Genomic DNA, 27,250 nt, shown 5'->3' on the forward strand with positions numbered 1-27,250 from the left:
ACATTATAAACAATCTTGAAATCTGAAAAGGTGATAAATATTATAACCATATATAAATCAGCACTGCTGATGCAATGAGAGTCATAAAACCCCATGAACTATTCAAGGAATATTTAATTTTATCAAAAATAAAGTAAAACAATGTTGCGTAAAAACAATATTCTCATCCAGTCCAGCTGTGAGGCCACGACCACTGTCATCGTCGACGGCTTCTGATTGGCTGATGTCTAAATGGTGTAAACAACTGTGTCCTGAAACAAACAAAACAAAAATAACAACAAAGCAGCGTCTCTTCTCTGCTGTCTCTATCCGCCCACCAAACCGTCCTGATGCACTTTCCAAACAACATCAAAACAAGTGTGTGTGTGGGCAGACTTCAGTTCTTCAGCAGTGTTTTGCATCTGAATGGCGTGTTTCGTAAAGTCACAGGTCTGATGTGGAGATCCCAGAGTGTCGGGACACACAGGCGGGATCGGTTTGGCCCAAACGAGTCTTTATCTGCCGGTCCCTGAATAATGCACTCCCACATGACGGAGACACGGAGAGCGAGTGCGTTTGGACTGTAGAGCAGCACGTGTGTGTGTGTGTGTCTCACAGGACGATCCACGTGCTTCTGTCATTATCAGCCAACACCTGGAGAGAAGAACCTGCAAAAACAACATCACACAAAGGATTGTGGGTAACATGTTACAAGTAACACGTGTATTGTTTATGGAAGCCTGATTCCGCCAGAGAATAAAACAATTTAAAAGTTTATATCTCACAATTCTGATTTTATAACTCGCAATTGCATGTTTACATCACGTAATTCTGAGGAAAAAAAGTCAAAAATTGCGAGATTTCATTTTTTCAATTTCATTTTTTTTTTCTGTGGCGGAAACGAACTGCTTTTAGAAGTAACAAATAAAGTGGTATTATTTAATTGAAGTCAAGTAAATGAGTTAATTTATTAGTTATTAAATAAAGTTAATAAAATAAAAGGCAAAAATATAATTTAAAATTGAATAAATTATTTTAAATAATCAAATAATGCATTTTAAATACGTAACTCACCTCCCTTTACTATGTGACAATTTATTAATCTCTAAATTAGCTTTTTATTATTTTTACTTGAAGGAAAAAACACGTGGCTTCCATTTTTAAAGTTAAAATACCAGAAAAGAAAATATAAATCTGTAAATATAAAAATACCAATTTATACGCTACTGTTCAAAAGTTTGGAGTCAGTATGATTTTTTTTTTTTTAAAGAAAAAAATTAATTAATTAATAATACTTCAGTAAGGATGCATTAAATGAATCAAAAGTGACAGTAAAGACATTTATATAATGTTACAAATAATTAGTATATTAAATAAATGCTGTTCTTTAGAACTTTCCACTCATCAAAGAATCCTGTAAAATATGTTTCAATGCATATAAAATATAAGGTTTCGACCCATATTGTTTACAACATAGATAATAATCATAATTTTAACATATTCACACAGAAAACAGCCGTTTTAAAGGGTATTAATATTTCACAATATTACAGTTTTAAACTTATGTCCAACCTTTGGTGTATTGATGCGTGTGTGCGATTTATGATTTATGTTTACTAATGATTTATGTTTTCAGAAATCATGTGTTTCATTAACATACTCTCATAAATTCATACTTATGAACTTTAAAACTCATAAATAGTTAACCATAGCAACTTCACAGAAAACTCAAGCAACCACTCAAAATACCCTAGCAACCACCTAAAATACCTTACAACACCCTAACAACCACCCAAAATACATTAGAACACCTTAGCAACACCATAGCAACCACCCAGAACAATTTTAACAGATATTCACACAGAAAACAGCCGTTTTAAATGGCATTAATATTTCACAACATTACAGTTTTAAAATTATGTCCAAACGTTGGTGTATTGATGCAAGTGTGTGTGTGTGTACAGCACACCTTTATGCATGGCCTCGTTGGTCATGCGGTTGATGTAGCGCGAGCTGCTCTCGGGGACGAGCCACCGCATCACGGTGTTCACACACGACTTCCTGTAGGAGCTCCACACACTCCCGCTGAGACACAAGCACACGAGTGAATCTGAGTGAATGGGCCAACACACACACACACACACACACACACACAAATCTGTCTACTCGGGGAGAGCATCTGAAGGGCGTTACCTGGTCTGACCTTTGACCTCAGTGAGGTCGCCCACGCCGACTGTGCGACAGGCTCCCGTGTTTAAGTCCCAACTGACCTGCAGACTGGAGTGATACGACTTTGGTCTACAAACAAAGACAGAGCAGAAAGTGTTAATGAGCATTTCATTTGTGTGTGTGTGTGTAAGTGTGTGTAAAGAGAGTATGTGTGTACCTGCAGTGCTCATCCTCACAATTAGAGAAGGCCAGTAGCAGCAGGCCGATGTTGATCACCACTTTGTTGGTCTCCGGGCAAACCTGTCACCATAGCAACAACAGAACACATGCTAGAGTGACAGCTGGGTTCCGCCGGTACAACTACACTCATTCTGTCCACAGGAACATTGATTTGAGATGTGAGCTTTCGCACCCATATGAGCCGCCAGGGTTAATTTATATATATATATATATATATATATATATATATTCACACAATACATATTTTACAAATTTAAGAATTTAGCATTATAAATAGTCTTTTTTTTTCCTTAAAGGTACTATATGTAGGATTTTTGGCCACCAGGGGTCGCTAACCTCTTACAATAACAAATGCGTATATTGATGACGCAAAGCATGAAGCGGAATTATGGATCTTGATTGATGATTGAATACATTGATGTTTTTATCATGACTGTGGTGAAGCAGGGTGCGATTGCTAAAGAGAGACGCGAGTCCCCCGGATATAAAGGAATAAGGACATTTCATTCTAGCGAACTATACACAAGTGCGGTTTCCTCGGTTAAAATCGCAATTTTCTCGCGAATAGTTGGAAACATTGGGGATATTGTATGTAATCAACTAAACAAAATATATAACATTGGCCTAGTGGTTCTTGGATATTTTACTACAACACATCCTAAATATTGTACCTTTAACCTCTTCCAGTTCCAGTAACAAAAAACACTCCAATGTGCCAAGCCATCAGAACCGAACCAAAAAATGCTCAATTCAACTTTTAATCGTGAAACTATTTGTGTTGATCGTTGAAATATTCGTTAGCTTAAATGTGTGATATGAATAAATGGTGCTCATGAACAACTCAAGTGAAGACTGAAACACAAAACAGCAGAAATCACGGCACCTCGAGGATGACGACGTCATAGTCGCTGAAGGAGCAGAACTGCGAGCCCCAGACCGCATCATTCCTGATGACCTCGTTGATGAGGTACTCGAAATCCAGCGTCAGCTGCTCGATACACACACACTGAGAGACACACACGAGAGTTCACACACAACATCCTGCAGAGTTGGGCATGTGCAGTCTCATGATAACGTCACACACACACACCTGACCGCTGTACTGTCCCGTCACCAGCTGTAAGTTTCGCCCCTTCAGGTCCGTCACAGTGAACGGGAGCTGCACTTTATCATCCTCCTCTCCTGAAGACAACACACACACACACAGACAACAGATTATATACTGGTTCAGGAAAAAAGAAATGAGACAATTTCTACACACTTTATACTAAATAGTCAGATGCATTGACGAATTATCACATCTATTATGAACCAGTTCTATTAAGTGAATCAAAAACACACAGCACTGGCAGAGTCGACTGATTCACGACGACTCTTGTGACTCGGTTGTCCATTAAGTGAATCACAGGCATACAGTGCAACCGGGGTAGTTTGATTCACAAACAAATGACTCATCTGAATAATTTCTTTTTTTAGTAAATCCCCCCAAAAAAGAAAAGAAAGCGTGAGACACACAAATGACTCTTATAATATGGTTCTTTTTAGTGAATCAGAATCAAAATCATAAGGTACAACTGGTGAAGCCTGGTTTATGAATAAATTACTTCAAGTAAATCAAAATTAAATACAGTACTACTACCACTGTAGACTGATTCACAAACAAACGATTCGTTTTAGAGAGTAGAAAACATACAGACTGAAAGAACAGTTAGAAAGAAAGAAAGATTAGTTAGAAAAAAAAATTAGTTAGAAAGAAAGATTAGTTAGAAAGATACGATAGATAAAATGAACGATAGAGCGAATGAACGATAGAAAGACAGACAGATAGACAGATAGACAGATAGATAGATATATAGACAGACAGACAGACAGACAGATAGATAGATAGACAGATAGATAGACAGATAGATAGATAGATAGATAGATAGATAGACAGACAGACAGACAGACAGACAGACGGACGGACGGACGGACGGACGGACGGACGGACAGATAGATAGATAGGACAGATAGATAGATAGACAGATAGATAGACAGATAGATAGATAGATAGATAGATAGATAGATAGATAGACAGACAGACGGACGGACGGACGGACGGACGGACAGACAGATAGATAGATAGATAGATAGATAGATAGATAGATAGATAGATAGATAGGACAGATAGGACAGATAGATAGATAGATAGATAGATAGATGGATAGATAGACAGATAGATGGATGGATAGATAGATAGATTAGATGTTAGTAATTGTAGTACCACTGGGCTGCTCCGCCGCTCGGGCCTGTGGGAGTCTGTATCTGAGAGTGGAGTAGTTGACGTAAGCAGGTTCTGAGGAGGAGGAAGAGGAGGATGAAGGTTCATGAGCGTGTGGAGACAGAGAGGAGACGGATCCCGGAGACATGACAGCGCGACACACAGCGCTTTCCTCTGCCTCTGCGGGCAGCACTGAGCTTTGGTTCCCCACAGAGGAGGAAGACGAGGGTCCCGGGACCTCAGCGTCTCGTTCACGTCTCTCCCTCGTTCGCTCTTCCTCGCCGTGGGATCGCTGGGGTTCTCTCTCTTCTTTCTCTTTGGCTTTGCACCTGTCGTGTTCCCTCGTTCCGGCCTGAGCTCGGCGGAAGATGTCAGCGGCGAACTCCCTGGCCCGCACGGCAGCCTGTGATTGGCCGGGAGAGAGCGGGATGAAATGGGGCTTTAACTGGCTGAGGTCAGGTGACCCCTCAGATGAGGTCGATGAGGATGAGGATGGTGAGGAAGGTCCAGCAGGAGGAGGAGGAGAGGAGGAGGACGTTTCTCTCTTTCGGTACAGAATCTGGTTGTTTTGACAATTCTGCTGCTCGTCTCCTACAGAGAGAGATTAAACAACAGCATTTATTATCTTTCGTCTCATTCATTTAATGCATTCTTACAGAATAAAAGTATTCATTTCATTTTTAATTTCAAGTCCCCGTCTGAACTGTAGAGCACACAAATTAATTAAAAATAGTATTAAATAACATAATTTACATTTGAAATAATTTAGTCAAATACATGAATAAATAAATAAGCTATATAAAAATATTAAATATAAATATGCAATATTTTTTTTTGTATTTTTTTATTCTTACAAATGACACTTTGTGAGTCTTTAAATGAAAAAGTAAATTCATGAGTTTGAAGTAAATTACTTCCTTTATCCATTTAATTGAAATTGAACAATTTCTTAAACGAATCACACATCCTGACACCTGAGAGATTCAGATTATTTTATTTCATGCCATGTCAGGAGTCTATTTTCATGGCAAAAAATTCATTTACAAAAATACAAATATCATATAAATACAACAAAAACAAAACAAATATAAACAAGAACTCATATTATACAATATTTTTTTTTAAATTATAAAAAATCCAGAACCTTTTCAGGCATAATCTCATTAAATATGTCCTTCAAAGAAGTAAGTTAAGTCCAGGACAATCTAATAAAACATGTTTGACAGATAAGGGAATTTTACAAAACATACATAAAGTTGGGTCTTCACCTTTAAGCAAAAAAGCATGGGTCAAACGTGTATGACCCATACGTCATCTGGTGTAGACCACTTGGTCAAATCTAGATTTAAAATTGGTATAAAGTCTGTTTGTTATTTCCGGATGAGTTTCATACAACTTATTATTCTTGCACATATTCCACTCTTCTTGCCACTCATTTAAAAAATATCGGTTAATAATCGGCCTGATATCTGATGGAGGAATTTGACCATCATTAACTTCCTGATTAAGAGCTGACACCTGAGAGAGCACACAAACATCAACAAAGCAGTGCGCTGTGTGTGTGTGTGTGTGTACCTGGGCAGAGGGAGATGGCGCAGGCCACCAGAGAGTAGCTGGTGTTGAGCAGGATCACCTGGTCCTTCTTCAGCTGCAGCGCCGGCTGGAAGGTCGGGAACGGATAAACCACTTGATAGCGAGCGTTCAGAACGTACCCGTGCTGCAGACACTCGCCCCCTGAGCCGAGACCGGAGAGAGGTGTTCAGCCGCTCCGTTTCAATCCCTAATGAGCGTTCAGTAATAAAGCGTGTGTGTGTGTGTACCTGTGCGTATGGTGGACACGGTGGTCGTGGGACAGCACTGTTTGCACGGCTCTGCAGGAGGCATTGAGGTGATGGTGATGTAGATGTCTCTGTTGTTCTCATCACTCATCATCATGTTCATCAGGGCTGAACTGGAGCTGCGTGTGCTGACAGATCACAGAAAACACAAGTTTACATCATCCATACGACATTTCATTTTGAATTTTTAGTTCAAGCGCCACTATTGTGCTATTTTGAGTCTCCTACAACAGGTTTACATACACCCAAGCTAAAAAACAAAAAACAAAACCTGAATTATATATATTTTTTAATATTTTAATTCAGTTAATGATTGTTTTATTTCAAGATACAAACTTTTTTATGGCTTTAGATTTATCTAAACTAAATTCTTACTAAAGCAACCCTGCCACCGACCCAGCGCAGAGGAGGAAGACAGACTCTTACTTGAAGCCGAAGACGACCAGCTTGGAATGATCGTTGTGCCACTCGCAGACGGTCAGATAGAGATCGGTGTAGATGTCCTCGCCCGCAAACAAACGCACATGATGCACCTGCAAAGAGAAAGAAACTGACCTGTCACGTCGCTCTAGATGTGAAGAAGCCACAAGACTGTTCAAATAGTCAAACCCTCACTTAGAGGTCACACTTGTGATCCTCTCCAGTCAAAACAGACAAAAAAAAATAATGTACTATATTAAATAAAATGTATTCTTTAATGTTTTAGAGGGGATTTCAGCCTTATATATATGTTTGTTTCACAGTTTTTCTGGCTTAAGAACAAAAGTAGGGTGGGACTTGATTTTATTATGTTTCTCATTTGAGTAAACATGTCAAGTAAGTTATTTTGATTAAAGATTGCAATTTATAATGAGTACTATGAGAGTCAATTTCGATTTCATGGTGACCTTAAATCAGGATCCGAAGCTCTGACAGACCTGTTTGAGGCGGCTGTGCAGGTTAAACTCCCACCAGTACAGGTGATACGTGTAGAAGGAGAAGTCATCGTCCTCTCCACAGTCACTGGTGTAGGACAGCACGTACCGCCCGCATTTGGTGAAGCCCAGGAAGATGTGCCTGTGATAGCAGAGAGATGAATCAGACACAGCATTCACATCGCTCCGACACAGATCGCACGTTCTCCTCACCCTGCTCTGAGGAACTCCTCACTGACGATGGTCTTCAGCGGGACACAGACGCGAGGAGGGAGTTTTCGGAAGAGCCGCTGCGAGAGCTGCCCATTCAGCTAAAAGACAGACAGACAGAGACTTTAATTCAGTTACAGAGACACGTGAGCCAAACCCTTTTAGACTGACAAATCTCCTTAATCAATTGCTAAATATCAAGACCTTGATAGTTATGATAACCTATTGAAATCATCTTTGCACTGAACTCAACCTGGCTGAGGCATTCCTACCATTCGTGTATGTTAAAAATGACATTTTTCATTAAATGAGATGGGGTTCAGGACAGATGCTGTTATTTGAATGTTACTGATAGATGTCAGTGCAAACCAATAAATAAGATAATTATGTTATTATAATTGATGGACATCTCAATCATGACAGATTCATATAAACAGGACTATTGTTTGTTGTTGTAACTGCCCTAAAGACCCATGTACTGCTGCAAAGGAATATTTTCGCTTTTTTGAAGATTGGCCTTTAATAGCTTCACATACACAAATAATGAACTCTGATAGACACATAATAAAGGCGTTTAATGAGGCTACAGCTAAACATGCTAATAACATACACTTTATTATCTACGTTATGCTGTTGAAACATTTCACGCAACAAATGCGACATTTGGGCCAACGTCCCTCTTTCTACCTACCCGCCCTCGAGTGAGGAGTTTGATGATGTGATCTTTATGTTTTCTCTGGTGTTTTTGTTTGTTGTCATCTTTCTCAGATTTCGAGCTGGGCGCCATTTTTGATTTTTGCCAGTTCTTTGGATTTGCCATCAGTCCAGCCCGAGCAGCTCGCCGATTGGCTCTGCCTTCTCCAATGAGAGCTTTGATTGGTCACAAAAGCCGTCAATCAAGGAAATGAGGGCGGGTTACTTCCCACGTTCTGGGTCTGAAAATTTTTCAACCAATCAACAACGTTAGTTTGGCATATGCATTCAAGTCAACATTATCACAATCGATTTATACTGCAGTTAATTAAAATGTTCATATTCTAATTTTTATTTTACATGATCACTTTCAAGTACACTTTAATAATTAACATAAATATTTTATAAATATCTGTCATATTATCGTGCTTTATCATGTCGAGCTTGATCAAGGCCAAGGAGGACCTTGTACTGACGGGCGTGTCTCTGTGAAACAATTTCCCATTTAGTCATTAAAATGAATAGCGTCGTTGTCATTTAATCTTTATTGACATTATTAACATCAATTCTGTCTTTTTTTTTTTTTTTTTTTGCTGAGTTAACACCATAGACTGTAAAAAATAACACTATGGAGCATTTTCACTCCTCCCCCTAATAATAAATCCAAATTCCAAAGGAGGCGGGTCCACTAGGCGTTCCTCTGAAGCGCACAAACAGGAAACATGGCGTCTTTGGTGGCTCGTCTCTCTCGAGCAGTTGTCTTTAGAAATACAGCAACACTGAGCCGCAACACTGGTCCAAAATCAGTGAATGTGACAGGACTGACTCTCAGCCGAAACGCCGTGACATCCACAACGGGGAGAGTCCTTCCTAAACCAGTTAAGGTGAGTTTATACATGTGCATTTCAGTTAGAGGCTCCCAAGGATACGTTGGAACCAGGGTAGGGCTTCTTGTAGCCAATGAAAAATAAGAACGTCTTGATTGACATGACTGATGGCCAATCATATTGCTGGAGCGGCACATATTTTATCAAAAGAGGAAGTGTATTTCGTGACGTGACGGCTGTTTCTAAAAATCAATTATTTATATGTCAGTTTATCGACTGTGTTTTCAGTGTACCGTATACAAAATATAAATATGTTTTTAAATTTATATTTAAAACGCCAAATGATTCTTTGTGAAGGTTTCAATATCAACACATTATTAATTTAGGTATAATTTTTGATCTATTTCTATAATATTTCCCCAGGTCCCGTTCGGTCTGACCCGCATGTTTATAGTGGTGATTCCGTTCCTTTATGTTGGTAATCTGATCAGTAAAAATTTCGCTGCTCTTCTGGAGGAACATGAGATCTTCGTCCCAGATGATGATGATGATGACGATTGAGCAAAGGTAGACTTATACCATTATAATGTGTAACTTATGTATTACTATTATATTGTGTGTATGTGGTTGCAGATGTTTATGTTCTTGTGCAGGCTTCACTCCAGCGGTCTGCAGATCTTCCAAGAGGTGCCAGATGCAGATCAACAGAATATATATTTATGCAATAATAAAGATTTTCAACACACTCTAGTGTTCAGATTCCCACATTACACTAAACATGTCTAGAAGCCAACGTTTAATGCTATTTTTAGCTTTTAAAACATTGTCTAGGACAATATGATTTGAGGCTGCCCTCATCAATAGCCTCTCTTCTATTTAATAAATTGATTGAATGTTAAGTTGCTCGTTGTGTTTTTGTTATAAATGTGAGTGAGTGAGTGCGTGTTTGATTGGACTACATTAATATTAATACATTTTCACACACTTAGAAAGTCCAACAGAGGCATTTTTATTGTGTTTAACTTAAAATACATCTTGCTTTAAGAATATGTAATATTTCTGAATTTTTAGCACCATTGTCATTTCTAAAGAATATGATTTTTAAGTTAACCAAGAAAAGACCTCTACATAACACAATATCCTGTATACACATGAGCGAATCCGATGAGTTAACGTCTGATCTCGTGGTGTGTTCTCATTGGCCGGTTCTGCTGTTGCCGAGGAGACGCCCCTCCTCCAGCGCAGCATCAGTGAGTTTGAGGTGTTCTTTAAGTGCATTGATGTCTCTCTCACTGCGGCCCCTTAACTCAGTCAGCTCCACATACACCTCCTTATAGCGTTCGCTCAGCGCTTCATTCTCCTGGACCCACACACAACAACATTACAATCAACAATCAATTATTCATGGCCGAATACAACAATATAAAAGTTATTTTCTCCGTAATAAGCATGAATAATGGATAATATTTTGATTTAATGCTGAATTTGTACCTTAGTTAGAGTTTGGACCTCTTTCCTGAGACAGCTGATCTCCTTGTGAAGATAATCCACCTCACTTTCCTTCACTTTCAGCAACATCTACAGATGGACACGACAGAATGACTATACTAAACCATTTCTCCATTTCTGATACAAATATTTATTTGTTTTTTTACTTCATATTAATCCAAAAATTTCATTTTGTTCCTGAAAAAATTATTTTATCACACTATTAGAGCAAAAAAAAAAAAAAAGGAAACAAGGACCAGTCACAGCACCTAGAATATATTCTTTCAATTGTTAATATTATTTGTCAACAACGCCCAAACTAGTTTTATCATTAATAATTTATAAACCACAAACACTTATAAGGATTTAGAACGGAAAACCATGGATCTGCTAAATAACAAAGGTTTATTTAGTCGTATGATCAATAGATGGCAGCGTTTGCCCACAGATCGCGCACATCACATGCCCCGCCCCTGATGACGCCATCCACCTCACGTGTCTCTACACTCCAATACAAGCCAAACTACACACTCTTTTTTTATGCATTATATGTTCTGAAACACAGTAATGCAAAGTTGAGTGGAAATCCCTGGTTATTAAATGCTTTTCCAGAAAATGTGACGTATAATAAGGAGTCGAGGATTGATTGATTGATGGTTGGGATCGTTGGGATGGTCAATTAGCCCCTGCTGGTTGATGTCATAATTACACCCTAAAGGCACCTTCAATCTCACCCCTCAAACTTAAAAATGAGCCTATGTTCTTCTACTGGATGGTGTGATGTTTGGAGACATTTCTTCTGATTCCTAAACACCACCAAAAGTGCAGAGGACTTTTAATCAGGGTTATATGAAAGAGGAAACTGGGTCAACAACGGTGACAGCCATGAGGAAAGAGACCTCTTGAATACTTGTTTCCTTCTAAATGGATTATATAGAAATATAATTTCACTTACAATCTGTGATTTATTTGTGAAGTATTTTTTGTGGATTAATCATGTAGTGGATCATTTTTGGACACAAAATGGAGGATTACAGTATTGTCAATTCTTGTGTGTTTTCCTAATCTATTTTAGCATATTTTTGATGGGTAGTGAATTGACTGGTTTGTTATTGATTATTCTTTGCGTACAGTATCAAATATAGTGTTTAGCATCTTACAACAGTCTTTTGAGTTTTAGTAACTTTTGATATATCAGGAAATTTCTTACAAAAACATCAATTTATCTACTCTTCCTTATTTCATTACACTACGGTCAAAAGTTTGAGGTCGGTAAGATTTTTTTAATGTTTCTGAACGAGTCACTTCTGCTCATCAAGGCTGCATTTATTTGCTCAAAAATACAGTAAAAACAGAAATATTGTGAAAATATTTTCTAATTCACAATGAGTGTTTTCTATGTGAATATATATTAAAATGTAATTTATTCCTGTGATCAAAGCTGAATTTTCAGCATCATTACTCCAGTCTTCAGTGTCACATGACCCTTCAGAAATCACTCTAATATGACCCCAAAACTTTTGAACAGTAGTGAATTTTTACATGCTGATTTAATTAGAATATTCTAATATACTTCTCTCTGAATTATCATGAAGACATAATCTAGTCGAAGGTCAGAGCCTCACCTCTAATTCGGAGGTGCTCCTTTCGTAGCTGCCGAGGGGAACAACTCCTGACCTTTGACCAGTGATGAAGGATCGCATGAGACTTATCTCCTCCGTCAGACGCGCCTGCAGTTCCTGTGTATACAGGAAGAGGAAATGTGATTGACACATCCAAGCTAAAAACCACACAAGAAGCCTTGCTCATTCACACACTGACAGCGAGGCGACCGTTTGTTTGGTGACAATAACACCGACAGTGAAACAGGATGCTGTGTGTCGAGACATATCACACACACTGAAATCAGTCGCTCTGTCCCTCTGAATAACTGATGTGTGTTGAAAATTTAAAGGTGCTCTGGGTTAGATTTCAATATATGACATGATGGATTGAGTCACAGGATGAAATGTGATGTCTAAACGAGCGTGTTTATGAAATCAGCACGCCTGAATGTCACCATAATTAATTACTAGTGGGATTTTTTTCAGCGTATTTTATAAAATACATAAAGCGTCAGTTACAAACAGCAGAAGTAAAAAAAGTTTCCTGTGTTTGTCAGAAATGTAAAAAGTCCAATTATGACAATCATAATGTCATAATTATGATTTCCTTGTATGGGCAATCATCCCAGGAAGAATATGTTTTTTGGTCCAGTAAGTCTCAGATCCGTGTGTGTATCATGCATTATTTAATTGGCTTATCTGAAATTTGGGGATGCTAGAAGTTTAAATTTTATTTTCTATTATTTGTATTGTGTATCTTCCAATGGCTTCATTCCTCTCATCCCGCTTCCGGTCTACCTGGTTCTCCTGGCGGAGCTGCTCCATCTCTCTCTCCTTCTGTTGGATCGCCCCCTCTCGCTCCTCGGTGCTGTTCTGGACGCGGCTGAGCTCCACACACTGCTGGGAATAACGCTCGGAGAGACCGCCCAGCTCCCGCTGCAGAGAGAGCGACTCGTGGCTGATGGACACACAGACCCAGTCATCGATTAACTGAGTGATCAATTGATTCTTCCCAATCAAACACCTGGTTCGATGCGATACACTTGTGTCACAGTTCAGTTCGATGCGATACACTTGTGTCACAGTTCAGTTTGATACGATACACTTGTGTCACAGTTCAGTTTGATACGATACACTTGTGTCACAGTTCAGTTTGATACGATACACTTGTGTCGTGGTTCGGTTTGATGCGATATACCTGTGTCACGGTTCGGTTCGATACGATACACCTGTGTCACGGTTCGATACGATACACTTGTGTCACGGTTCACTTCGATACGATACACTTGTGTCACGGTTCACTTCGATACGATACACTTGTGTCGCGGTTCGATACGATACACTTGTGTCACGGTTCACTTCGATACGATACACTTGTGTCGCAGTTCGGTTCGTTACGATACACTTGTGTCGCAGTTCGGTTCGATACGATACACTTGTGCCGCGGTTCGGTTCGATACGATACACTTGTGTCACCGTTCCGTTCTATACGATACACTTGTGCCACGCTTCGTTTCGATAAGACACACTTGTGCCGCGCTTCGTTTTGATACGATACATTTGTGTCGCGGTTCGCTTCGATACGATACACTTGTGTCATGGTTCGCTTCGATACGATACACTTGTGTCGCGGTTCGCTTCGATACGATACACTTGTGTCATGGTTCGCTTCGATACGATACACTTGTGTCATGGTTCGGTTCGATACACTTGTGTCACAGTTCGGTACGATACGATACACTTGTGTCGCGGTTCGCTTCGATACGATACACTTGTGTCATGGTTCGCTTTGATACGATACACTTGTGTCATGGTTCGGTTCGATACGATACACTTGTGTCATGGTTCGCTTCGATACGATACACTTGTGTCATGGTTCGGTTCGATACGATACACTTGTGTCGCGGTTCGCTTCGATACGATACACTTGTGTCATGGTTCGCTTCGATACGATACACTTGTGTCATGGTTCGCTTTGATACGATACACTTGTGTCATGGTTCGCTTTGATACGATACACTTGTGTCATGGTTCGCTTCGATACGATACACTTGTGTCATGGTTCGGTTCGATACGATACACTTGTGTCGCGGTTCGCTTCGATACGATACACTTGTGTCACAGTTCGGTACGATACGATACACTTGTGTCGCGGTTCAATACGATACACTTGTGCCGCGCTTCGTTTCGATACGATACATTTGTGTCGCGGTTCGCTTTGATACGATACACTTGTGTCGCGGTTCAGTTCGATACGATACACTTGTGTCGCGGTTCAGTTCGATACGATACACTTGTGTCGCGGTTCAGTTCGATACGATACACTTGTGTCGCGGTTCGGTTCGATACGATACACTTGTGTCGCGGTTCGCTTTGATACGATACACTTGTGTCACGGTTCGGTTCGATACGATACACTTGTGTCGCGGTTCAGTTCGATACGATACACTTGTGTCGCGGTTCAGTTCGATACGATACACTTGTGTCACGGTTCGATTCGATACGATACACTTGTGTCACGGTTCGCTTCGATACGATACACTTTATACGACGCACCAAAAAAAATGAGCTTAGAGCAGTTTTGTGGTGTTTCCTTGTCAGACTGTGTAGGTTGTGCACATTTGATTGAGTGTTATGAGTAATTTGTGGACGTACAGCTGTTGTTTGATCGAGGGGTCTGTTGGCTCTCCTCCTCCATGAACCTTCAGTCTCTCAATCTCCTCTTGGTGAGATTTCCTCAGAGCCTCCATAGCTGCATGAATAAAGATGAAAAAAAGTATTGGTATTTGAAATGAACATTGATATACATCAAAATCACTCAATTTAAGCACTAGGTCTTTTTTGGGATGGGCGCCACTGTTGCATGATGCACGATATATCAGCCACCGTATCGGTATTGGCCGATACATGTTTATTTTCAATGTTATTGTTATCGGCCCGATAAGAACATTTGGCTGATATATTAAAGATGATTTCCTTCCACTGAGAATCTTCAGACGCGCACTCTTCACCGTGATGGTTTTTAATTGCTTGAAATATGATTGGAAGCACTTCAAAAAAAGGAAAATGCATTTCAACGTGCATAGGCTACATAAAATCATAACGAGAACATCGTTATAATCGTGTGCTTGGGACATGGATTTTAATGGTGAGATTTTTGTTTTTGTAATCAGGCTCTCAAAAATTTGATACAAATTTGATTTAGATTTATCGGCCGATATAACGGTTTTCAAATTTAAAGAATTATCGGTTATCGGTATCGGCTTTCATTTTTCATATCGGTGCATTCCTAGTTGAAATTTTAGGGTTTTTCAATGTTTTTCAAAGAAGTCTCTTCAGCTCACCAAGGTTGCATTTATTTGATCAAAAACGCTTTAAGTAATATTGTGAAATATTATTACAATTTAAAATAACTGTTTTTAAGTGAATATTTGTTTAAAATTAAAAATAAGTGAATAAGTTAAAACATATTTTTTTTAGTATTTTCAGCATCATTACTCCAGTCTTCAGTGTCACATGATCCTTCAGAAATCGGAGACATTTTATCAAGGATTTTTTGACGAATAGAAAGTAGAATTATTTCAGAATACTTTGTCTGTGGGGTACCGTTATGCCACCCATATGCGACCCACACTGACCTTGAAGAGTATTTTTGGCTTCCTCTTGCAGCAGTCTCTGTTTGTCTCTCTCCAACTCTCTGCGTTCTCTCTCGTGCTCATTGTGTATCTCGGTCATTCTCTCTCTGTGCTCTCGCTCCATCTGCTCCAGTCTCAGAGCGCAGGGCGCATCCGGAGCGCAGAGACCCCCGACCCCGGCCGCCACACGGACCTCGCGAAGAGCCTCGATCTGCTGCCTCAGAGACCCCACCTGACCCATGAAGATGATGCTTACTAAACGTTATCTTCTAAAGAGTACTAAACAATTGTACTTGTCAAAAATAATTGACTTGAGTACAAGTGGAAGTACTGGAAAATGAATTACACCTCAACCATGATCTAGAATGTGTTTTACCTCTTTATAGTGTAGCTACTTAAAATGTATACTTCTGTTCACTTTTATTATGTGGAAGAATGATTTCTGGTGTATTTGCTCCCCTCTTTGGAACTTTCTTGAGAAAGAATATGTTGAATGTCTTTATTTATTGACTCTTGTTTTGTTTTTTGCTATTACCCTTCACCCGATCCTTGAACTACCAGTTTATGGATGATTGTATATGCCGCCATTAAAATCCTGTACCACGGTTTTGATATTGTAAAACTATAAAAAAATTACTGGAAAATAATATGACTCAAGTAAGAGTAAGTTAGTTGTTTGCTGAAAAACTACTCAAGTTACTACATTACAAAGTACTTCAGTGTTCAGTATATGTTTCTATTTTTTATCCAAAATGAGGCGATGTTAGCAATATGGAGCGCTAAATGCACATGTGTTTCATTGTTTCATTCAGAGGCCTAGCGAAGTTGAATACATTATTTTTTAACTAACTCAAGTGAAAGAAAAAGTACCACAGTTTAATTATACTCAAGAAAGTAGATGAAATTAAAAAATCTACTCAAGTACTGAATCGAAAGTACTTGTAATTAGTTACGGTTAGACTTTATTTTAAGGTATCTGTGTTACAGTGTAAGTCTATATTTAAGCACTGAGTACTAATAATTAACTATAGGGTTAGGGTTTTGGTTGAGGGTTAGCTGCGTGTAATTATGCATAATTTAATGTTATTAATATGGTAAGTACATGTAACAACGACGACACTGTAAAATAAAGTGTAACCTTAAGCTATGTTGCCTAAATCCCATTACTACATCAACCATGATCCAAAAACACACCTCTCGCTGAAGCACCTCATTTGTCGCTTGTGGATTCTGGGAGCCGACAGGTGACTTGTTCAATCCGATTGGAAGCTGTTCAAAGTCGGCCCACTTTCTCTCGATGTCCGGCACCGTCTGAGTTTTGGGAACCTGAGTCTTAGCCGGGATCACCGGAGTGGCACCTTTCTTCAACTCCACCTTTTCCCAGGGGTCCTCACCCTCCCTGTCGGATATTCCCTCCTGGAACCACTTGGTTCGGTCCTCCAGACGTCTTTCTTGATCTCGGTCACGGCCCTCGCCCGCCTCCCTTCGGTTGGTCAAAGGTGAGGACGTCATGTCGCTGTGACCTTGACATGGACTGCCGACATCTGACCCTGGGTCATGGGGTTCGGGAGAGGTTCGGGATGGTGCATTCTGGGAACTGGAGTTCTCTCTGTCGCTGATGTCACTGTGGTCTGCGTGTCTGAGAACAGAGAGAGAATTACAAACTCGAGTCAAACCTCTTGGACATCAATTATGGTTTTAAATTTCAGTTTTAAAAAGTCCAAAGCAAAATCTTAGATTACCTTAAAGTCCCCCTGTGGTGAAAACACAGCTTTTAATGTGTGTTTATGTGTATGTGTGGTGTTTTTAATATGCTTTAAGACAAACCATGTGTAAATTCATAAGTCGACAGCATTACTGAGTATTTGCTCTTTAAAACTGAGCCAAAGACAATCTCAAAAACACTGAAATCGTTGGTGTTTCTGACGTCACACACTACCTTGTAACCAATCAGATCAACGTGTGATCACCAACGAGTGGAACTCTGAGCTGAGTGAGTGGAGGCGGGGCTCATTTGCATATTCTGCATTTACTAAATGAGGCAAAGGTGTAGACTTTTTTTTGATCAAAGATGAGTTTTAAGGGATAAAATTGTTGACTACAGAGGGACTTTAATATAGCAATGTTTTAATGTGGATATTTGATATGTTTTGAATATCCAAATAAATTCTCTATGGGTGAATATCACAAAAACATGAACCTGAAATCAAATGAAAAAAACAACAAGAAGAAATTGTATTTAGCACAAAATTAGGTCTAAGATTTGTTGTATTATTTTTTTTTTCATAGAGATTAAGAAATATTAAGCCAAATTTTACATTCTGACATTATTTTCATGAAAATTAATCACAATTTCCGCGCCCCTCAAAATCTCATTGCCGGAAATCCAGCTATTTTACTTTTAAGACTGTTTGTAATTCTCATTATTCATTTTAAATGATGAAACTCATTAGATGCTCTCTCAATTACTTCTTTTATTTAGATTTGCTTTGCATATTTTTAAGACTTCGTAGCAAATACCACTGTGTACTATGATATATGCTCAATTACACCCCTAAAAATAGTATTTATTGTCTTAACTAAAAATGAAATTTAATTGATTCTCGGCATTTTTATGCCCCTCGGTTTGATCATACTGTATGCTTTCAGCTGAATCCCTGAAGGAGATCCTCCTCCTCAGCGTGTCGATCCAGTTCCTCCTGATCCTGGAGGTCATCGCTGACAGCGTCACCAGTCCATCGCGCATCTGCAAACCAATCAGAGAGATTCGGGACACTTTAGAAATATATTCTTGCGTTCTGGCCTCTAAAAACGTTTGTGACAAGTTCTCACATGCAGCTGAAGTCCATAGTTTTTGTCGGCATCATATTCCTCCACTTGCAGACAGTGACGTAAATAAATCTCACCATCTGCCTCATCTCTCTACCAAAGTGAAAAACAAACAGAATTCAGGATAGTTTTTATTATTAATTATCTGCCATGCCTATTCAGATAATCTGAGAATACTACAGTATAATAAATATAGTACTCTCGGTTTCATTTACACATTTTACCATGTTCATGTTTATTTCCTCAAGCACTATCTGTACATCTTTAGTTAATAATCATCACTGACGGTCGCTCACCTCTTCAGCTTCAGAGTCTCTATAGTATCTCAGTTCTGAATCAGTGATCACGAACCAGTGCTTCCTCCACTGCAGTTAAACAGAAGGATGTCAAACATATATATGCCGTAACACAAACCAAGCAAAATCTCTCTGAACCTTATAGGGAAGGTAAATATAAGAGAACGTCTATCTTAGGTTCTGTAAATGAGCACCATTTCTCATTTCCTTCACTATGTCTAATCGCCTTTTAAAAGTTAAAACATTTTTTTGAAAGCACAAATATCCTACATAGTCTCCTGAATAATACAAAATGCCATAAAACGGGAGTTAGTAAGTGTTAAAATAGGAAGTCACATAGACAGATCGATCATTCAAAGGATCGAGTTCAAAGAAAGTCCTGTATCCTTACCTCTTCATCTTCATCCAGCAAATACATCCATCCCTTTTTACAGTTCAGAAGGTCAAGCTTATAGAAAACAGAACCAGTTGCGTTAAAACAAGTGCATGCATAAGCAATTTGATGTGTATAATCAACTCAACGTCTACAGTTACAGTATGAATGTTTCAGAGCAACAGTGTGACATTCCAGAACACAGCAATCCCGAGCACGAGACATTCCAGTCTCGCGCGCGCGCCAGGAGGGACGAGCGCGTGAATGAATCATTCACAACAAGTATTTCAACAATTACATACATTTTTAAAGACTTACCGACATGGTTATCCGGTTGTTGGCATGAAATAGGGAACAAACTGGTTTAGTTGCTCAATTCTAGCTAGTACGTTGTGTCGTCAAACTGAATATTTGCACTTGTGAATTAAATAAATACAAATTCGCGCTAATTTAAATAGTGTCCGCACGTAATTGAATAATCATTAATACAAACACGTTAAATTATCCCTTCTTCTTCGTGACTAGACAAGACAAGCATCTCTACGCTACAGCTGGTCATGTGACCTCAAGCTTCCGCGAACTAGCAGCTCGCGGTTTGACACATTACCACTAAACTATACACTACAGTTTTTCTCAGAATGATTTAAGCTTCAAATCCGCTCATAACTTCACTAAAACATCTATATCGAGCGCTAAATATAATGTTATTTCTGTCTAGTAGCTCAAAAGTGCGTTTTCGTCCGTCCTGCGAGCATAAACACCTGCTTCTGGACTAGAAACTGAATACCTCAGTGTTGGTAAAGTGTCGTGTGTGACTTTACCTGCATCTGAGGGGGCTGTTGTGGACCTGTGTGTCCTCCGTTTACCGTCCTAATGTTCTCTGCTTTTTTACTGGACCTCTGAGAACATATTCAGAGAGATACTGACTCAGCAAAATTAATAAGCTATATTTATAAATGTATTTATTTTCTCAAGGAATCACTGTTGTGGGTGGTTGGCAGACGGCAGGGCATGTGTCGGTAACTTTGTGTAGGTGTTCTTGGTGTTTTTTTTAGTGTGTAGTTTTAGGTTCTGGGTGGTTGCTTAGTTTCCAGCAAGCAACTTTGTGTTTAAAAGATGTCTAATAGCCATCCAAACACACAGTCAGTGGCCGTCAGTGAAAATTTAATAGATGTCTAAACCATAACCTAAGAATAGTCTTCAGTTAGATAACAAAGAAATGAAATGAGTGAAGAAATGAAACCAAACACCTTGTAATCCCTGTTCACTTTGCTTAATAATGGAGTATTATAAATATTATACATTAGTTATTTTAGCAAAACCGACATGTAACCAAATTCAAGGTTATTTTGGCTAGGTGGGTTACATAGCTGGACTATATCGGGTCTATGGTTAACCTAGATGGTGAAATGACGGATATTGCTTGCTGGGTTGCTACACACCGACCCACACCAAAATCTCTATAATGTCTCAGATTTAAGTGTAAGTCTATTGGGATTTCTTAAGTATGATGAGTAGATGAGAAAAGGAAGTGTGTGAAGCTTTGCGAACTCCAGCACCTGTGAATGGCCTGATGTAGTGCTGTTGGTCTTTGATGATGACCGTCCTATTTCTTTGTCTGGAAATCTCCGCTCTTTCTCTCTGCGGTCTCTTCCTCTTTCTCTTTCTCGTCCTCTGCCTCGCTCTTCTGAAACCTCATGCTCATCATCACCATATCTCCCATCCCCATAGCTTTAGCCACAGAAAGAAGAAGCACATTTTACTGACAAGGTTTCCTCTCTCTCTCTCTCTCTCTCTCTCTCTCTCTCTCTCTCTCTCTCTCTCTCTCTCTCTCTCTCTCTCTCGCTCTCTCTCTCTAAAATCCCCTTTCAAAATAGAGTTTAGCCATTACAAGTTGGTTAATGACTTGGATGTTTTCCGTAAATTGGGGCATAAAAACACGTATTTGCGATGTTGACCCTGATGGGTGTCTTCAAATTTATGAAGTCTGATTGTAAAGTTTGTATTTTTTTAAACAAGTGTTGTGTTTCTAAGATGATATTTCACGTCTTGAGACTCTGTTTTTAAATCCATTGGGCAATTTGCGCTCCTTCTAGCTGATTTTGTTCATGTTATATCTTAAATTCTTTTTGTAAATCTCTCTCTCTCTCTCTCTCTCTCACTTTGTCTCTTACTCACTCACTCATGCCCCTTTGCCACTGAAATGGTGCTGGTGCTTTCTCAGAACCAGACAGTCTGTATTTTCATTGGCTTGAAAGCTGAAAGACGATGATTATGGTGCACCGGCACCATATCAGCGGTAAAGTTGTATCGCTCTCCCTCTCTCTTTACATCTCTGACCTGTGTTGGTTGTCTCTGCGTGGGCTCCTGCTCTGCGGTCTCCTTCTCACTACTATCGCTTCTTCTTCCTCAGGGTACAGCTTTGATCGGGGAATATCTGCTATGATCACGTAGTCCTCAATGGTCATCTCTGGCACTGCTGGTTGGCTGGAAGACCTGGTGTTTTCGGAGAGAATTAGTGCCTCCAAGCCCCGCCTGATGTTGCTTCTGCTCCGATCAGTGACCGGCTTTTCCGTCTCTGCAATTAAGGCTTGGGATTTGGGCAAATCAGGGGTAGGAACTGGATTCCGACTCCGCCTTGATTGGGAGATATTTGGTGTTGATGCTGGTGAAGTTGGGCTTAGAGGAGAGTGGGTGGAGCTTATAGGTGAGTGGGTGGGGCTTTGGTGAGAGTGGGTGGGGCTTAGTGATTGACGCGAATCAGATCTGGACTGTTTTTCTGAGGTGAACACGCCATTCCTGCGATTTTTATTTTTTGAACTGCTTTTTAAAGTACCATGTTCATCATAATCTCGATAAGGTGTCGAATTACCAGCACTGTTAAAACCACTATTTCTGCTGTTGCGACTATTATAACCACCACTATTTCGACGATTGTCTCCGTTTGGAGAGAAATCCCTGCTGTTGTAGCCAGTATGGCGACCACCACCACTCTTTCGACTGCTGCGACCGCTGTGGTTGCGTTCGTTATAGTCGCCGTCGATTTCCATATCAGAATGTAAACTTTTTGACCAGCTGTTCCTTTCTTCGGAGGCGTCTGACTCGGCCGAACTCGCGATTGACTTGAGATTCTTATACAGCTTTTCAGAATCCAAGCTGTGCCCGTAAGAACTCTGGGAGGGGCTTCTTTTGTGGGCGGGGCTAAAGGAGTCTGCATATTTATTCGTACCTGTGGGGGTCGTGGTGCGCGTGACTATGGAATCTCGTCTTCGTGACGGAGTGCATTTCCCAGAAGCCTGCCGTGAGGATGTGCGATGGCCGTGCGTTGTTGAACCTCGGCGACGGGACGAACTTCGTGATTCCCCCCGCCTCTGTGGGGAGACGTTCGTAGATCTCGGGCTGCAGGAACGAGGACTTGCGCGGGATTGGCTGTCTCCACGTCTGAAATTTGAATAGGACATGTGTCTCTGGGGGGAGAGGCCGCTCATTGCCTCATCGCTCAAATTGTCAGTGCGCCTCCTATGGGACGGGAGGCCCAGGTCACGGTTTCGGAAAGGGATAGCGGCTTTACGTTCTGGACTGTGATTGGCCGGAAGAGGGTGGCCTCTCTCGTAGTGACGCAAGGGAGATGGAGGTCTGCCATCTTCTTGTTCCCGGTCTCGTGAGAGGAAACGATTGGCTCTTTTAAAAATGGCACGTCCACCACTTTGTTCTGTTTCTGTTCTAGTCTCTGTTTGAGGAAGAAAAGGCATTGACACATACATAATTAATGTTTTATAAATCCATGTATGATCATTTTTTTATTATTATTTATTAGCGGTGTAACGGTACACAAACATGACGGTCCGGTGCGTAAGTCACAGTTCGGTACAGGATGGGAGAGAAAACTATTGCTTCTTTTTTCTTTTTTTCTTTTTTTTGTTTTTAATTAAATTGTTTGGGGGTTTTTTCGATTCCAGACAGTCAATAAGGGTCTTATCAAGTGAAACGATCGCTCATTTAATAAATAAATAACAAAGTTTAAGTTTTATAAGCTCAAATGCTCACCTTGCTCTGTTTTGTGACGTACGTTTGTGACTCAACTGTTCGAACTCGTTCATCAAACTGAACGAATCTTTTTCCTGAGTCAATTAGTTCGTTTCGTTCGTTAAATGAATCAAACGACTCAGAAAAAGACTCGTTCATTTTGATGAAACGCAGAGCAGGGAATGTTTCAACGCAGACGTGAAAAGCGACGATAAGAACGTCAAGGGCTGTCCTTGTGTAATTACGGTAAATCTCACCTGTGTGTTGGCTGACACTTTCTCTTCTGCTCATGCTGATGCTTCCTCTCCTGCTCTGCGTTTCTATCACTGAGCGACTTTCTGAGCGCTGGAGAGCCGGTTCCAGTCGAGTCATGATTTAGGTCTGACTCGGAGAACTTCAGATCTGAAACAATCGCTCCTTCAGATTGCAGAGAAGTTCTTCAGGTCCTCTCTCAGAGGTCACACTTTATTTTAAAGCTGTTAAATAAAGAAAAGAAATTAAGGAGAGATCAGACAAGAGAAGGAGAAAAAAATATGCAAATGCATCTCATCCAAATCTAATGGTCCTTACAAGGTATCAAACGCTATCAAATGTCATAGTTAAACTCCTGGCTTAATCTAAACCTTGCCTGTGAAACCGGGCCTAAACTTAAAATTTTAAGGCAAAACGAACAAATACCTTTTTTAAGTTAAAACATTTTTTTACAGTGAACAAGAAAAAATAACTTAATTAAAAGGGATTATTTTTTTTCTTACCCCATTAAACATGAACTCACTTACTTTTGATGCATTTTTCAAAACACGACACATGATATTTTTGTCATTTTGCTTCTCATGCTAATATCTTCATTTAGGAATGTTTAAATATTTAAATACTGGAAAACAAGAAAAGTGAAGCTCAAATTCTAAGAAAGAAAAAGTTTGGAGTGCACATGGCAATTGCTCGGTTGTGTTTCATGTTATCTTTGAAATTGTGTAGCATATTTATACAGTGCTATTAATGGTATTTTGTTTCAATTTTGACACTTTCACTAAACTACTGAACTTGTGGATGTCGTAGAAATGGACCCTTTACTGCCTGTTCCTGGTTTTCAGTGTAGTTTATAATAGTAGATTAAAGCAGATGGTACATCACTCTCTAATGAGTCTTCGTCTTCATCCATTATCTGAATTAGACACGGTCAAGTAACATATTGACATATTTCAAATAGTGCTGCAGTTCGAGGAGAATGATGCTGACCTTAAGAAACAGATGTGTGTCAGGTCATGTGAATGCCGTTCTTCAATGTTTTCTTGATTCGAGAGAAGCTTGTAAACCGTTTAAGCCAGAGATGCCTGAATCATTTGGCCACTGATGACCTTTGGTTTGCCCTGCCATATTAACAGAAGGGGGAAATAGTGTGCAATTTAATTTCTTGTTAATTTATGTTATTGTTTTAACTTATTTTCTTATTGAAATGTGATATTATAAATAGAAATTTCTGAATGTAAATTTGAAAATAAAAGAGTTGCATATAATGCAACATTAACCTTCGGTCCACAGCAGTATGTTTTACTATCATTGATATTATATTTAGGGCTGTCAAACGATTAATTGCGATTAATCGCATCCAAAATAAAAGTTTGTGTTTACATAATATATGTGGGTGCACTGTGCATAATTATTTTGTGTATGTATGTATATTTAAGAAAAAAATATTATTTATATATGAAATATATAATCTAAATTATATATAAATCTATACACAGTGTATACATGAAAATATTCTTAAATATATACAAGCATGTGTGTGTATTTGTATATAAAAAATAATTATACACAGTGCACCCACATATATTACAGTATGTAAACACAAACTTTTATTTTGAATGCGATTAATCGTTTGACAGCCCTAATTTATAAGGATCTGATTTTCCTGATTATGTTGTTGGAGACTAGTGACCCTCCAAAACGTCAATACATCAAGTAGAGAAGAACAAATTCACATCACAGCAGCTGCTTGTTCAGGATCACCTTAATCTTCCTGATTGGCAGATTGTGACGGAATCCAAGTGCTCTTGAATAATTTACATCGCTAAGGTGAAGGTAGAGACTTTTAACTCCTAAATACAGCGATAAGTGCAATCTTAGCAGGATCTGTACCAGAAACAGGATATTTTAATGTAGCTTGTGGGTTAAACAAGTTCCTCGAGGCTTAAAGGTTAGATGGATGTTATGCCAGAGCTCAAGCAACTAATCAAGTAATGTTAACTATGTCAAATAACTCAACACACGTTCAAAAAAGCAATAGCTACACTACGATGTGATGCGTGAGCTAACAGCACAAACAAGCAAAGTTAGCAAACACTTTTTAGAGTTAGCAGAAAATAGCCAGCAAAGATAGACTAGCTAAGCTAAGCAAAGTCCACACATAAAACACAAACCTTCTCAGCGCTCCCAGGACTTCACTAATGCCCTTGCCAGCGTCTTGTATCTCTCCTTCTTCTCCCCATCTCTGTGGCGTTCCTCCTCTCGCTGTTTCCTCATTACTTTAGGACCGGCAGGTGTAACTCAAGCTAGACTCTGCCTCTCCTCATGACTATTTCATCACACCTGGTCTGTCCCTATTGCACCCGAGTCCTCTTCCTTGTTCTCCTGTTCCCAGTTCACATTTTCTTCTCGTCCTCTGTTCTTCAGCTCTGCCCGAACCAGCCTCAGTTTCTTCCTTGGACAGTTTTCCAACTTCACCTGCTGGTAATAATGGCGCATTAATAGCCTAACTAACAGTTAGAGTCAGTGGACGTGAACCGAGCCCTCACGACTCAGTTGGATGTGACTGATGATGACTTTGCGGTTTTGAGCACGCTTCTGTTTAGTATTTTAGCGTCCATGTTGTGCCGGAATATAGTGTTACTGTCTGTTCCCTGAGGACTCTACATGATCGGCTCATTAAAATGCAAGGGATCACAGAGCAAACCTCTTATTGCCTTGCCTTCTTCGTTTTCCATGAAGTCACGTTGATGCCAGCTCAAGATCTAGTGCTAATTGAAGTGCAGAACGCTTACCCAGTTTGATCTTGGGTTGTTTTTGTGCAAAACTATGTTTCTTGGTTGCAACTTAAGATTGCTCCATGCCCATATTTATTCTTTAGGCACCAAATATTAAATATTTCAAGTTTAATTCGATTTTTACATCTTCTAAAAGATGTAAGTGTTTGCCCATGCGAAACTCACCACAGTGATGGTTGTCAGGGTGTTGCTATGACATTGCAACCTGAGTGGTTGCCAGAGTCTTGCTGAGGCTGCCATTGTGTTGCTATGAGGTTGCTATAGTGTTTTTAGTAGTTGCCAGGGCATAGCCATGTGATTGCTAGGGTGTTTTGAGTAGTTGCTAGGGTGTTGCTATGTGATTGCTGGGGTGTTTTGAGTAGTTGCTAGGGTGTTGCTATGTGATTGCTGGGGTGTTTTTAGTAGTTGCCAGGGCATTGCCACGTGATTGCTATGGTGTTTTGAGTAGTTGCTATGTGATTTCTGGGGTGTTCTGGTCTGGGTGGTTTCTAAGGTTTGAGATTGCTAGGGTGTTTTGAGTAGTTGCCAGGGTGTTGCTATGTGATTGCTAGGGTGTTCTGGGTGGTGTCAAAGGTTTAAGATTGCTAATGTGTTTTTTAGGGTGACCACCCGTGATCATAGAAAACATGCATGCCTTCTTTTGCCTGAAAGCATTTTATTTATTCTTTTTGTGGCCTAGTTTTTAACCTATATTAACAGCGCTTCATCAGAAGTACCAATACATCAGCCTTTTTTTTAAAAATCCTATCCAATGATTGGAAGGTTGTGACGGCTGTCAATCAAAATTCACATGTGTTCTATGAGTGAATGAGTTGCGAGTTA

General features: G+C 39.6%; 3 protein-coding genes across 5 annotated transcripts; 1 reads left to right on the forward strand and 2 right to left on the reverse strand.

Annotated features, from left to right (window-relative positions):
• Positions 1 to 96: 96 nt before the first annotated feature.
• On the reverse strand, positions 97 to 8,455 carry dcaf15 (DDB1 and CUL4 associated factor 15). Its single transcript, XM_039685261.2, has 13 exons — positions 8,302 to 8,455; positions 7,614 to 7,711; positions 7,404 to 7,542; positions 6,913 to 7,019; positions 6,469 to 6,614; positions 6,224 to 6,382; positions 4,652 to 5,239; positions 3,479 to 3,570; positions 3,272 to 3,394; positions 2,366 to 2,448; positions 2,173 to 2,277; positions 1,949 to 2,064; positions 97 to 647 (listed from the first exon to the last, which is right to left on the reverse strand). Exons 1-13 carry the CDS (start codon positions 8,428 to 8,430, stop codon positions 592 to 594), a joined length of 1,941 nt encoding a protein of 646 aa, XP_039541195.2. The 5' UTR covers positions 8,431 to 8,455; the 3' UTR covers positions 97 to 591.
• Positions 8,456 to 8,984: 529 nt separating this feature from the next.
• On the forward strand, positions 8,985 to 9,924 carry smdt1b (single-pass membrane protein with aspartate-rich tail 1b). The gene is made up of 3 exons (XM_039685292.2): positions 8,985 to 9,187; positions 9,554 to 9,697; positions 9,784 to 9,924. Exons 1-2 carry the CDS (start codon positions 9,026 to 9,028, stop codon positions 9,689 to 9,691), a joined length of 300 nt encoding a protein of 99 aa, XP_039541226.1. The 5' UTR covers positions 8,985 to 9,025; the 3' UTR covers positions 9,692 to 9,697; positions 9,784 to 9,924.
• Positions 9,925 to 10,120: 196 nt separating this feature from the next.
• On the reverse strand, positions 10,121 to 26,107 carry triobpa (TRIO and F-actin binding protein a). 3 transcript variants are annotated; one of them, XM_039685281.2, is made up of 16 exons: positions 25,805 to 26,107; positions 23,639 to 23,857; positions 21,696 to 23,085; positions 20,915 to 21,086; positions 20,177 to 20,254; positions 19,374 to 19,430; positions 18,983 to 19,051; positions 18,690 to 18,779; positions 18,494 to 18,603; positions 17,052 to 17,496; positions 15,861 to 16,089; positions 14,878 to 14,974; positions 13,021 to 13,180; positions 12,244 to 12,357; positions 10,622 to 10,708; positions 10,121 to 10,490 (listed from the first exon to the last, which is right to left on the reverse strand). In XM_039685281.2, the coding sequence occupies exons 2-16, from the start codon at positions 23,751 to 23,753 to the stop codon at positions 10,326 to 10,328; spliced, it is 3,378 nt and encodes a 1,125-aa protein (XP_039541215.2). In that variant the 5' UTR covers positions 23,754 to 23,857; positions 25,805 to 26,107; the 3' UTR covers positions 10,121 to 10,325. The 3 variants fall into 3 exon arrangements, with proteins under 3 accessions (XP_039541215.2, XP_088988070.1, XP_088988071.1); XM_089131944.1 differs by lacking the exon at positions 25,805 to 26,107 and adding an exon at positions 24,621 to 24,753; XM_089131945.1 differs by lacking the exons at positions 20,177 to 20,254; positions 20,915 to 21,086; positions 21,696 to 23,085; positions 23,639 to 23,857; positions 25,805 to 26,107 and adding an exon at positions 19,674 to 19,890.
• Positions 26,108 to 27,250: the final 1,143 nt, after the last annotated feature.

Source organism: Pimephales promelas, chromosome 6 (assembly GCF_988280905.1).
Source record: "Pimephales promelas chromosome 6, fPimPro1.hap1.1, whole genome shotgun sequence".
In the NCBI taxonomy this organism is placed as follows: Eukaryota; Metazoa; Chordata; class Actinopteri; order Cypriniformes; family Leuciscidae; genus Pimephales; species Pimephales promelas.

What these genes read in the sequence shown, in the direction of transcription:
- dcaf15 (XM_039685261.2), bottom strand. Translation starts at nt 8,430, where the DNA reads ATGGCAAATCCAAAGAACTGGCAAAAATCAAAAATGGCGCCCAGCTCG. An exon ending in AACTCCTCACTCGAGGGCGG is followed by an intron (nt 7,712 to 8,301) that starts GTAGGTAGAAAG and finishes TCTGTCTTTTAG; the next exon opens with CTGAATGGGCAGCTCTCGCA. An exon ending in CGTGTCCACCATACGCACAG is followed by an intron (nt 6,383 to 6,468) that starts GTACACACACAC and finishes GTCTCGGCTCAG; the next exon opens with GGGGCGAGTGTCTGCAGCAC.
- triobpa (XM_039685281.2), bottom strand. Translation starts at nt 23,753, where the DNA reads ATGACTCGACTGGAACCGGCTCTCCAGCGCTCAGAAAGTCGCTCAGTG. An exon ending in TGCTGGATGAAGATGAAGAG is followed by an intron (nt 19,052 to 19,373) that starts GTAAGGATACAG and finishes GTTTAACTGCAG; the next exon opens with TGGAGGAAGCACTGGTTCGT. An exon ending in AGGTCCAAACTCTAACTAAG is followed by an intron (nt 10,491 to 10,621) that starts GTACAAATTCAG and finishes GTGTGGGTCCAG; the next exon opens with GAGAATGAAGCGCTGAGCGA.
- smdt1b (XM_039685292.2), top strand. Translation starts at nt 9,026, where the DNA reads ATGGCGTCTTTGGTGGCTCGTCTCTCTCGAGCAGTTGTCTTTAGAAAT. An exon ending in TCCTTCCTAAACCAGTTAAG is followed by an intron (nt 9,188 to 9,553) that starts GTGAGTTTATAC and finishes ATATTTCCCCAG; the next exon opens with GTCCCGTTCGGTCTGACCCG.